Consider the following 13,760-nt stretch of genomic DNA (forward strand, 5'->3'; position numbering starts at 1 on the left):
TCCAATATTTTGGAACATTTTCTTGTTCTAACATCAATAGTTTTCGCAGCGCATGCGACGAAAGATATTTTAAAGGCATTTTTTTACACCTTGGTTAGCATTATTGTAGTAAATACCTCATTTTTCCTTGAATTATACTATGATAATGTAGCATTTAAATTGTGAACTGGTTTAACCTACAATTAAACAATCAGTAATTTGTTCAATATTTCTAAAAAATATTATACGTACATTTAATAAATATAACGATATCTATAATAATTATATGGCAAATACTGCCTCACACATAATCATTTTCAGAACTATACATAGTACGAACTTAGATATAAATGCGATTTTTAATTTCGTTAAATAAATGCATGCAATCAAAAATATAAAAAAACTTAATTTTAATTTTTAGTTATGTTGTTAAACCCTACTTAATATAATACTCACACTATCCAGGCTCTGAATGAGATGACACCAGGATGGCTCGATAACTTCCACGCACATGTAGTACTGCAAGTGTTGTACGCAACTCAACATACGCTGGCGAAGTGCGAACGCGTCCGCGTACAAGCGGGCTTCTGAGAATCTCTTCACCACTTTGTTGTACAGCCACACCCTGGAATATAATATGTAAAGATAGGAAAATTTAATAATAATAATTATTTATTAATTTTTCTCCCTTAAACATTAACAATAATAATTCATAATATAGTGACAGTATTGGGAGACAGGTTTCCAAACTAGGTAAGAACCTGTGATATGGATAACCAGGCTTCGATTCCATAGAAAGTCATATTATACATAACAAAAAGGAAGTTTGTAAGGGATTGTGTATGTGAGTGTGTGTGTATTTGTGTGTGATAGTGGGGAAGGGTACGCATGCGTGTGTTAGTGAGTGTTAAAGGGTGTTTGACATGACAAGAACATATTATGTGAAAATTATTATTTTATTACTTCTAGTAGAATTTCAGTTTCATCATAGCTCAAAGTACTTAAAAATTTATGAATTGTTTGCTTTACACATTTTTTTGTTTTAGCATATATAATGGAAAAAATAATAATAATAATAATTTGTGGGGTATCGTATGTGTACACACATAACAATATGTGAAGGAGAAATAATACAATATGTTAGAATGAACATAGCTGACTAAAATTGTTACGGCTAATGGCGACGTGTATCTCGCTCGTATATAATCTTAATATATATATTTCTTGTGTGTGTGTGTATGTGACTGAACTCCTCCTAAACGACTGGACCGATTTTTCTTATAGATTTCACGAAATTTTTTGTGTGTGTTCAAGGGGATCTGGGAATGGTTTAGATTCACAATTTTGTCCGCTGGACAATGTTTTTTTAATTAATTTTCAATTTATTAGTTGTTGTTGATTTTGGAATGTTTTACATTGGATCCGACAGACGGCGCTACCATCGCAGTGTCAAATTTTAAATAATATTCGAATTTTAATTTTAGTCTGTCCCGAAATTTAAAAAAAGTTTTGTTATCATTGTGTTATATCGTGTGTGACCATGTGCTGGATCGTTAGATATTGTCATAACATCTGAATAATAATTTTCATCAAAATGGCTTATTAAAAATTGAAATTTTGAAATTAAAGATGTCAATAAAATTTTGAAATTGTAGACAGGACAACGTCTGTCGGATCCGCTAGTAAATACATATTAATATTAAGTTTCTCATTTAAATAAAATATTTCCGTTTTGTAATGAGAAATAAAGTTCTTTACACATTAAATAATATAATTAAACAACCATCTCGGACATGCCTTGGAAAACGACTCCTTATTTTATTCATTTTAAATATAATGTAAATGCTTACAGGGCATTGACTTAACCTAGATAATAAATGCAATGTAAGAACGATTGCGCCATATATGTAGGCATCTACAAATTTGTTTAAAGTGACGATATATCTACCAGGGGCAGATTTATTCAAAGCAATTTCCACGTACAAGACCTACCTAAAGTTAGTAATTCTTTTTTGGAAAAGGGAAATAAAAATAAAATAAAATACGTTTATTTTGGAACATAAAATCATTATGGTATCACTTATTCCACGACAATCAATTCGAGCCTGTTGGCATCCCTACTCATCGGCAAAGACAGAGGGTGTTGGCCGAGAGAAAAAGCCGGCGAAAAAAACTCTCGGTACTCTTTTAAAAAAGCAAATCATCAAACAATATTTAAAACAAATATATCAAATTAATTAGAGGTAGCCTGCCTAGCATTAGTCCCAGGCCCTTTTATCAACTAGATAATCAATAACTTTATAGTAAGCCTTTTTACACAGCTTTTCTTTAATACATTTCTTAAATTTATTAAAAGGCAGAGATAAAAGAGCCTCTGGGATTTTATTAAAGAAGACTATCCCTTTTCCCAAAAAAGAATTACTAACTTTACATAGTCTAGTACGGGGAAATTGCAGCCTGCGTTTGTTCCGAGTATTGACATTGTGCGTATATATATAGATACTTTCCTTTAAGAAAATACCAGAGGCTCTTTTATCTCGGTTTAAGTCAATAGTTAAGAAAAGATACCTATTAAAAAAAACTGGACTTGATTACGTGCATGATAACGTATACATAAAATGTCTATACTTTGCTTTTGTTAGGAGTACACTAGAATATGCAAGCACTGTTTGGTCCCCCAGTTACAAGAAATACATTGAAGCAATAGAAAACATTCAAAAAAAGTTCCTTAAGTTTTTAAGTTTTAAGGATTTCCAAAAGTTTAGTAGCTACTTGGATTCCTGCAAGTACTTTGGTATTGAATCCCTTGAATGTAGACGTAAACAATGCGACCTTATATTTTTACATGCTATTTGCAATGGTTTTATTGACTGCCCTGACTTGTTATCGCTTTTACTATTTAAGACCCCTTCATCACCCAATACAAGGCAAATCCAATTATTCGAGATTCCTCGTTCTAAGACCAACTATTTACGAAACTCGGTTATGTATCGCATACCTACAGATTACAACATAAATTACCAGCAAATCGATATATTTAATGTGACTAAAAAATTCTTAAAAAAATATTTTAAAAAATTCAGGTAACTTTTACCAATAATGGCTTTGTTTGTTGTTTCATGTTGAATATATGTTTTGATTTACCGATCTCGATTCTGTGCTTTGTAAAACTGTTATGTTATGTTTCTGTTTATATGTGTATTCCGTTTTGGCTTTTGTGTGTAATGTAATTGTTTGGTTATTGTTTAATGTATTAGCTGTAGGAATACTTAAATAAATAAATACGTATTTTGTACGTTCCAAACTTAAAAGACGTAGAAAATTCGTTATACTAACCGACAAAGCAGTCTTTCCACGTGTTTGCAGAAGAAGAGATGTCTGAATATCATCTGGTAGCAGGCGATGGCTTTGTGGTTAATTATGAGAGAAACCGGCCATTTCACCTCCATACCGAACGAGAAAGTTTCTATACCCGTGAGGGGAGGACAGTCTTTGTTCTGCTTGTACTCTGAAATAAAAACAAAACTAGTCAAGTAAGGTTTTTATATACCATATATATGAAATGTGTTTGCAAATATTTAGCATGATTTTAAAATTAAATTGTTATTATATTATTAACCCGCCCCAGCTTCGCACGGTTGTAATGCTGATGAAAAGCAGGTTTTTATTATGTATTGTTATTTCCGTCGCTGGAAAGCTTCGATAATATACGCGTTCGATCGCTGCTAAATAAGCTGTAATTGGCTGTATAGATCTATATTAAATGAACAATGTATTCAAGGTATTTAATTGGTTAAGGATTAATGCTGTATTGGTTAAAATCGCTTCGAAAATTAGCCATTATTTGTCGTAAAAAGTAAATGACAAAAAAGTTATTGTGGGTTATCCATAAGAGATAGACATATACCATCAGGGACTTTTCTGTAGACCTTTTCAATGTGTACAATACTTAGTACATTATTTTGATAAAACTCGTAGGGTTCAGCCTGCGTTTGCAATGTAAGCGAAAAAAATTAAATTATTTACGACATCACATTAGAAACCTCAAAAATAACAGTACTTCTCCACTATTTAATGGATGTTATTATACATATAAACCTTTTAAAGAAAAACACTTTTTAACGGATTATAGTTATGTATTATTGTGTTTCTCTTTAAATGTGTAAAAGTTATGTTAATAAAAGACAATACTACATATAAACCTTCCTCTTGAATCACTATCTATTAAAAAAACCGCATCAAAATCCGTTGCGTAGTTTCAAAGATTTAAGCATACAAAGGGACATAGGGACAGTGAAAGCGACTTTGTTTTATACTATGTAGTAATTATGTATAGCCTTAAAAAATCAAATTAAAGACTTTAAAAACCCTTATAAAGAAAAGAAGAAACCCAAAACCCTTTTAAAATGGCATCGCACCAGATAAAATTCTGTAGCGTGCCTGTAAACACGTAAAAACAAATTACACGATTACACATACATTATATTTCTATCAAAATCAGTCGGCCAGAAAAATAACCCGATACAGTAGGTAAAAGGATTAGATAGATAGATAGATATAAATTAGAAGCATTCTGCATCATCGTCCATTTGAGTTGTCTGGTCTAAAGTGGCTACAACTTTGTGGACTGAGGCGTATAAAACAAATATTTTTAAGTATGGATTTTTCATAAATTAATGATTTCTTACAATTCATTTTACTAATAATGCTTTTAAAAGCCATTTTATACATATTACAATTAAAATACTTTATGTTTCATACCGTCGAATAGTTTTTTGGTTAATTCCGATGAACTTTAAAATGAAACGTTAACTAAATTTGAGTAACTGAAATATAATATATGTTAAATGCAATTTACGAATGAATTATACCCGAAAATACCTAGTTTACATATTTACAAGTATGTCGAAGGTACTGGTGCGTGCCATATGGCCGCGAAAATCGTTTTGGTTCATAAAATTATGTAAATTTATATTCATAAAAACTTAAAAATTAAAAAAATGTTCGTATAGATTCTATAGTCACTAATAAATAATTTGCAATGGTTTTTAAAATCCTGTCGAATAGCTTATTGCTAATATTTAAAAGCTTCATACAAAGTCATTGACCAGAATATTTTAATTGCTGAAGTTATATACATACCATTCTCTTCTTCAGTTTCAATGGACAATATTTTGAACATCTGGAACTGGAGATCATACGGCGATAACTCCACTCGCATATCCTCATTGTATGGATCATGACGGGCTGATGATAACCTGGAATTTTTAGTAACTTTACTTAAAATTTCTCAAATCTATTATCTTTATTATCTATGTATTGATTTAATATCACAAACAATACTTATAGTATTGTTTAAAGTTGGAGTACTTAATTTATTTTTAAACATGAGATTTTTAGCCCTTTCTACAAATTCTTAAAAGGCCGGTAACGCACTCGCGAGCCCTGTAGCATCGAGTGTCCATGGGCGGCGGTATCACTTAACATCAGGTGAGCCTCCTGCCCGTTTGCCCCTTGTTCTATAAAAAAAATGGCTATATGAAGTGATAAAGGTTTTTTGGTTGAGCTAATCTCGGGTATTCGGAGAGTTATGTGATATTAGCTATACCTGCTCATATAAAACAGATGCTAATGAAAAAATATTATTAGAGTCTATTTTCCGAAGAAGGCTATATTCTTTCGCTACCAACAAACATCGTGGTTAAAGCCAAAGAAATGGTATAAAATTCTACTCGCTAAAAACTGGTCATCCCCGCAGGAAGATATTATAGTCTATTACATACACTTAGATGTGGTTGTAAATTTATATAATACTAGCAGACTCGGCCAAGCGTTGCTGTTTTTGTTATATTACATAGAAGTAAACTATTCAAGGGAAACGGTTGGAGAACTTATGTGAAACGTTGGTGATTTTAACACAGCGCCATTTGTTGGAGTTGTGTCAAATAATAACAAAATAATTTGCAATAAAATAAAATTGCGACTATAATTAAAGATCTAAGCTATCCTATATCTTAAGTTGGACCAGAATGCTCACGGTGTGCCAATTTAATTTAAAATCGGTTAAGTAGTTTAGGGGTCATCATCATCGCGGACAAACATCGTGACAGGTTTATATATGTTAAGATTTAAAGAAAATTTACCTATGTAACTACATAACAGCCCAAATACTCGGTTTTTATGAAACTTAAGACTGTTCCAAACTTTGTGAATATTTTTTTATTTACTAACAAATTTACAATAAATCATTTTCTATTACTTTACAATAAATTTATTGACATACATACAAACAATATAACAATATGCTTCCCCCCAAAATGCTTACGTAATGAACGAAGCCCTACCCACATAGGTTTAATACATACCGCAAACACAGTCCAAGCAACGACTCCAACTTCGATGGTATAATGTCGTCAATCTTCTTCGACAACTCTTGCTCTGTTGCATCCATGAACTGGACAATAAAGTCTCCTTGGCTCATTAAAAAGTAATTTTTCACAGATTTCAATCTCCCCATGAGATCGTATTCCTTCAGAAGTAGCTCCATTAGGGATTTGCTAGCGTACGAATACGCCCGTTGTATGATCGCTCCATAGTTTTGTTCGCGCAGAGAGTATTTAATCTCTTCTGTATTCGTTTTTGTTATTGACTTTCCTGTTTAAATAAAATATCACTAAAAGATTATGATAACATGCTTCAGCATAGACACAACATTTATAATAAACAATACACACACACTTCTAATTCATTTGCTATATTTGTTTTAAATATTGTAGAATTTTTGTTTGATGATTTGCTTTTTTTAAAACTCTTTTTAAAAAAAGGAAATCATCAAACAATTCTAAAAGCTCTCGGTACTCTTACCGAGAGTTTTTTACGCCGGCTTTTTCTCTCGGCCAACACCCTCTGTCTTTGCCGATGAGTAGGGATGCCAATAGGCTCGAATTTAATGACGTGGACTTAGTGATACCATAATGATTTTATGTTTCAAATAAACGTATTTCATTTCATTTCACAGAAACATACAAAATAACAATAATAATAAAAAAAATTAAAGATAATTTTTTTTTTAAAGAACGTAAGTAGTGTGTAATGCGTGTGTGCTATTATTTGCTCAGAATTATGCTGAATAGGCTGGTTCCACAGCGCTGCTAATTCTGCGTTGCGAACTGTGGAATAGACCACCGATGGGGGTCTTCTACGAGAGATACGACCTCCAACTATTCAAAATTCGAGCGTACTCCTTAAAGGCCGGTCACGTATACACTAAAAATGTGTGTTGCGATGACTGCCCTTTTTGGGCGTCCCGCAAGCTCGTTTACCCCCCCCCCAATATAAAAAAAAATGTAAACGGGATTTTTTAGATTCTCGTCGCCCTTTGTGTGACCAAAGTGATGATGCCTTATCTATCTAGATCTAATCTAGAAAACTAATCTAGAAAACTGTCTAGTCCAACCACGATTGAAGAAGAGAGGAGAGAGAAGAACTGGAAACGTCAATTTTTTTTTAGAACAGGGGGGCAAACGGGCAGGAGGCTCACCTGATGTTAAATGATACCGCCGCCCATGGACACTCTCAATGCCAGAGGGCTCGCTAGTGCGATGCCGGCCTTTTAAGAATTGGAACGCTCTTTTCTTGAAGGTCTTAAGTCGAATTGGTAATTTACTTTTACATTATTATTTATGAAAATAATTTTATTTAAAGTGAATTTAAGTACATCATCTAATTGTGTTACTTTATCGATTTCCGTATGGAAACCCAGAGTTAGAAGGCTTATGCTTACCGCATTGGCTGATAACATTTAGGTATTTTCCCGTCCGTAGAATGATATCAGTAAACTTGTCAAGAAACTTTGGAACTCTATCTCTCTGACTGCTATATCTCTTCTCCCAGTAATCAGCAGAGTAGTCCAGAGGTAACTCTTCTTTGTTTATCAATTCATTGTCTTCGATCATGAATTCCTGAAATAAATATTAATTTACTTAATGATAATAAATATTATATTAACTTAATATTAAGTGATTAGAAGATTAAGCCCATGGACAATCACATTGCCAGAAGGATCGCAATTGTGTTGCCGCCCTTTCTATAAGTAAGCACTTTTCTTGAAGGACATTAAGTCAAAATGTTTCGGAAATAATTCAGTCGGCAGCTGGTTTCACATAGGCAAAAACTTTTGCCTCGCACCAGCGAGGCAAAAGTTTTTGCCTATGTGAAACCTCGTATCACCTCGTATCACCTCGACGTGATACGAGTGGTATTTTTTATTCTGCCTCGACGCCCGATAATAAAACTCAGCAGTATTAGACCGAACAACTCCTCTGAACCTCCATGATAAATGCGGTAGAAGATGCAGAGACCCCACCTGCCCGGACAGTAACGGGTCGTTGACGATTCTTTTCTTCTCCTCTCTAGTCCCATCCCAACCCCTTACAAAGGCAGTCCATGCTTGTACATATATTACAATATAAAAAAGAAAATTTTATTTCATGAATATAAACACGAATTTATATTAGATTATTAAAAGGGTTTATACAATGTTTTTTTCCATCAGCAATCAGCCACTTGGCTTTTATCAGATTTGAGGGTTTATACAATTAAAAAAAATACTTACATGGAATGGATCGTTAACACTGCCCTTATGTATCCATCTATCCAATATATCGAGGTAAGGGCGACAAGCGCGTTCCGTAAGGAAAAGTGCTATTTCTTGCGCACGGGCATCGCCCATTAATGTACTCGTCTTCTCATGGAGTACTGTTAATACTGCGCCACCGCGGAGTTCGCTCTAAAACATTTTTTTTAAGAACAGCTTAATATTTATAACTGTAAGTGCCCATGGGCGGAGGTTTCACTTCATAAGATGAGCCTTGCCAATTCGCTCAATTTTATTTAAAAAAAAAACTGAAGAATTAGCAACTGATAAATTAAACTAATCAAATATTAAATTAATCATTTCTGTATGTATTTCTATTTTTAGTGTTTAATAGGAATGTATAAAATTAAATATAGATACATATTAAATCAAGTTTTGATATGAATCAATGAAATATTTCAGAAATAAAGAATGCTTAGGGAATACCTTGCCAATGTTGGTCACAATAGATGCTAGAACTTGCATGGTATGCATGGTCGGCAAAACAAAATACCATAACTTCTGCAGGGTCAGACCACCGGCCATGTGTTCTGTCTCTAGTTGTGCTATCATTGTCTGAAATATGAATAGACATCATTTAATGTGTATAATAATTAATTATTCAATGTCTCCTAGTATATTAAGAAATCTTTTTAATATGATATATTTTTTTTATTTTTTTTTTATTTATTTCTTTTCTTACTAGGGTTGCCTGGAAGAGATCGCTTGTTAGCGATAAGGCCGCCCGTTGCATCCCTTGTAATTTATATATATTGTGTTAGTCGTGTTTCTTTAGCAACGAAGTGTAAATAAATAAATAAATAAATATTTTCACCCATTTTATTTGGATTTTCTTATTTGGTAAATACGTCTACAGTAATTATTTATTTTTCATAAATATTATACCCACACATACGTAGATTTTGTCTATGTTTCAAATGCAGTTTTGAGGATTATTTCAAAATATTAATACAAGTTTATACTATAATTTTTGAGAACTCTGCTAACTTTAGCAGCATGTCGGAAAGCGGATAAGGCTCTGCTGTTACAGCATCCCGCATAAGTTGGTGGCACCTTGGGGTTTTAGTGCGAGTCCCACATAGCTTATGGGGTATGCAAAGCATTTCCCCAATGTAAAAAAAAAGGGGGCAGGATAAATTGTAGTAAAGCTTACGTAATACTTTAATGGCTTCTTAGAGCCCTTAATCAGTACATGACCAACACAGCAATCATTTCTTAGATTAGCTTAGCATATTACACTAGCTGTTTACCTAATTAATAATAATAATTTTATTACTATTGAGTTACCAAAATAAGTTAATTCTTAGTCTTCTTAAAGTTATTTTGACTTTCAAAATAACTTTATTCATGTAGTTAAACAAGTATACTTATTAGCGTCAGAAAAGAAGTTGAATTCTAAATTTACATTTATAACAGTTCGTAAGTGAAGGGCGTAGAGGGGGCAATAAACTGGCAAGAAACTCTCCGCAACTCTTTTTAATCGCTAAGTTTTGAGTCATACAAATTGTTTAAACTGGAGTAAATCAATCCAATTTTCAAAATAATTTATAAAACAGCTGTATTGAATTACCCTAGGTGTACACTAATGGACTTTCTTTCCATGTGCCCATTTGCTCGAAGGGTGAAGGAAAATGTAAGGAAACCGACATGTCATAGACCCAAAAAGTCGACGATGTGTTTCAGGCACCGGAGACTGATCACCTACTTACCTATTAGATTAAAAAATGATCATGAAATAGATTCAGAAATCTGAAGCCAAGACCTGAAGAGGTTGTAGCACCACTGATTTATTATTTATTTATTTAAAATTCAACAAAATACTCACATAATAATCCTTTAACAGAATCTCTATAGCAGCAACTAGTGCATGGAGGACCTGCCCAGACCACATATCACAGTTCTCAATGAATCTTCTCACAATAGAGTAATTTGATGCGACTGGTAACATCTGCTGAACTATCTGCTTCAACGCATCGTCCAAATCTTCAGATATTATAAATTGTCTCGGTTCATACACATCTTTCACTGGTTTATGGACTATGAAATTCCCGGGAACACCAGTAAATACATAGAGAAGTTCATCAATTATGATGTTCTCTTGAGAGAGGACTGGTATACCAGCTGAAACAAAAAATTTCTGGTTCATGAAGTTAAAATATCTTGAAAAATCTAGACATTAAAACCTTAACACAACCAATATTATACTTTTTTAAATAAAGTCGAGCAGTGTTGGCCTAGTGGCCAATGTATAATTTTCCCCATGGAAAATAATTTAAATGCTAATAATCCATTCCAGTATTCAATTGGTTTTGTTAAGTTATTTTAAATATGAAAATAATTTCACACATTCATTAAAATAAATGAACTGAGCAGGAGGATTTTTTCTTCTTCCCACGCACTTAATAGGTTACGCAATTTTTTGCCTATCTCAACTAAAATTTCTCTTGCTCACTCTCTTTTACTTTCTATTCTTGATTATGCTGATGTATGTTATCCTGATTTAACTGAGTTGCAGCTTGATAAGTTAGAGCGCTTACAAAATGTTTGCATCAGATTCATTTTTGGACTCCGTAAATTTGACCATATTTCGGAGTTCCGAAGAAAGCTCAATTGGCTACCCATTCGATTGCGGCGTAAGATGCGCATTTTACAACTTCTCTTTAATATTCTTTTTAATCCCAAAACCCCTAGTTACTTAAAGCAAAATTTTATTTTCCTCTCCGGCGGCAGTTTTGACTTACGTTCCTTAGACAACCTAATTCTTGAAACTCCTACGCATAAAACTGAATTCTATCACTCCTCCTTTACTGTGCAGAGTATCCTGCTATGGAATTCCCTACCAATCGATATTAGACGAGCGCAATCTTTAAATGTATTTAAAAAGCTTCTTTTTGATCATTTTCTTTCTACCTCATAATTAGTTCTGCTTATATATATTTATTTTTATAGGTTAACCTTTTTATTTGCTTTTAAATTTTTGTCTATAATTATTTTTATTTATTATTATTGCTATTTTTTCTTTGATTTTGTTTTATTATATTCAATTAGTTATAGTAACGCATGTTCTAAGTTTAAGTTTTTAGTTTTTTTGTTTTTTTGTTGCTTTTGTTAATTGATTTTTTTTGTACTCTACCCTCTGATGGTTTTTCTTTAACGTTGTGTTTCTCATTAGGGTTGCCTGGAAGAAATCGCTTGTAAGCGATAAGGCCGCCCTTTGCCTTATATCTTTTGTTACTGTTTTTTTTATTTTTTATTTTTTTGTTATGTGTGTTTTTGTATAAGGCAATAAAGGATTAATAAATAATAAATAATTTAATCAAAATCTATTCTATTTGTAAACAAACAAAAGGCAACTAAATTTTTTTAAGGCAGTAACAGAAAATAAGCTTACAGACTGAGGTAAGAGAAACTGTTAGTGTAGAGTGCTATTCCTTGAATCTCAAATTTTGATCTCGTTGTTTGATGTTTGCTCAGCTGCATACATTCATATATTATGGCACATGTACATCAAAGTACCATTGTATAAGGTAATACAATAACAGATTTATGGTAATTTTTTAAATCAATTTTGTGCTATTTACCAATGTTGCTAAATAGAAAACCAGTATAAACTTAATTGAGGTATCTTATTGGCTTAAATAAGTAAAATCTGTATAAACTTTAAGAACAGACTACAATAAGTTGCATGCCCTAAGATGCATCAGTCTTTTCTTCACAGTGTAAATACAATTTGTTAAAAAATAAAAAAGGCTTTGATTAATGATGCAATTAGACTGATTTATTTCTATGAATACTTTGGATTGAAAATGTACATTAATTTCTTACCCAATGAGGCTACAATAGGTAAAGGCTCTTTTGGGAAGTCCCAAGACATAAAAGGATGTTCTTTTTGCCAATTAGGCAAATCTAAACTATTAAACCAATTTGGCATAAGCTTAACCTCCTTTTCTTCAAATGACTTCATGACAAGCTTTTTACTTTCATCAACAGCTTTTAGGAGTTTATCCTTTATCTGAAAGTTTGATTTGTAAATGAATAACAACTTTATATGCACAACACTTGCTTGTGCAGTGAAGGTTAATATTTTAAGGGAACTAACATGTTTTAGTCCCAATTTCTGTCAGGGTTGGAAGGCACATACAGCATAATAAAAGAAACAAATATTACAATGTTGAAGTGAGATAATTATAAAATTATTATATATAATAAAAATGCAATTACCTGGGGTAAATCATCTTTGGTAATTTGATGTTTATTGTCCCCTATTGCTGGTTTAGGGGCAACTTTTGGTTTTGATGTTTTAATTTTTTTGTCATCGCACACTAATTTGTAGCATGTTACTATTATGTTGGACAAATTTTCAACACTGAAAGTTATTGTAAAATGTATATTAATATAGTTCGTCGTCTGAAAGTTATTGTAAAATGTATATTAATATAGTGTAAAGCTTGAATAATAAAAGCTAACTGACTTGCGGTTTCTAAGTTCTTCATATTTTTTTAAAAATACTTTTGAGTTGGAAGCTTTTAGTGCCAGCCTTTGTGCATATTCATTTGCTTGTTTGCTTGAAATAACGTTGATGCCGTAATTTGGATCATTTAGTAAATAGTTTGATACCGTATCTACTTCTAAATTACACCTGAAATAAAGGAGGCAATAATTTATTTACAAATACAATACAACGTTGTTATCAAAATGCATTGAAATGCATACCCTAAAGAGTCCAAAATCTCTTTTATTGTACTTTGCATTTTATCACCAGAAACTAATTAATTTTTCGTCATCGGTGCCGTATTTTTAAGTTTATTATTGAACCTTTTCGGTAAAACGTAAGTCAAGTTCAAGTTTTTCAAATTTAAAACGCTTTGACTACAGACAGACAGAGTACAGACTAATGACTGACATATATATTATTATATTGACATATTCATAATGACATTTAATACAACTTTAAGAGTGACAACTCAAACTGACAATTAAAATAGATTTTGCTAAAACAAAAAACCTAAAGCATAGAAAACTTAAAATAAAAAAGCCCTAAAATAGCAATTTAAGAATTATATTGGTCTTGATCCTTATCACCCTTATAATGCATAAGAAGAATGTCTCATTTACCCAATTATCT

General features: G+C 32.3%; 1 protein-coding gene across 1 annotated transcript in view; it reads right to left on the minus strand.

Moving 5' to 3' along the window:
• LOC110997024 (gamma-tubulin complex component 2) overlaps nucleotides 1–13,509 on the minus strand; it is a 37,943-nt gene extending 24,434 nt beyond the window's left edge. Inside the window, exons 1-12 of the mRNA XM_022264962.2 lie at nucleotides 13,349–13,509; nucleotides 13,107–13,274; nucleotides 12,857–13,001; nucleotides 12,461–12,647; nucleotides 10,461–10,756; nucleotides 9,062–9,190; nucleotides 8,594–8,767; nucleotides 7,763–7,940; nucleotides 6,345–6,633; nucleotides 5,122–5,237; nucleotides 3,316–3,487; nucleotides 436–604 (exon numbers count right to left, since the gene is read on the minus strand). Coding sequence (XP_022120654.2) covers nucleotides 436–604; nucleotides 3,316–3,487; nucleotides 5,122–5,237; nucleotides 6,345–6,633; nucleotides 7,763–7,940; nucleotides 8,594–8,767; nucleotides 9,062–9,190; nucleotides 10,461–10,756; nucleotides 12,461–12,647; nucleotides 12,857–13,001; nucleotides 13,107–13,274; nucleotides 13,349–13,386 — 2,061 coding nt within the window. The 5' untranslated portion in view covers nucleotides 13,387–13,509. The remainder of the gene's footprint in view (nucleotides 1–435; nucleotides 605–3,315; nucleotides 3,488–5,121; nucleotides 5,238–6,344; nucleotides 6,634–7,762; nucleotides 7,941–8,593; nucleotides 8,768–9,061; nucleotides 9,191–10,460; nucleotides 10,757–12,460; nucleotides 12,648–12,856; nucleotides 13,002–13,106; nucleotides 13,275–13,348) is intronic.
• Between the last annotated feature and the right edge of the window lie 251 nt (nucleotides 13,510–13,760).

Source organism: Pieris rapae, chromosome 22, assembly GCF_905147795.1.
Source record: "Pieris rapae chromosome 22, ilPieRapa1.1, whole genome shotgun sequence".
Lineage (NCBI taxonomy): Eukaryota > Metazoa > Arthropoda > Insecta > Lepidoptera > Pieridae > Pieris > Pieris rapae.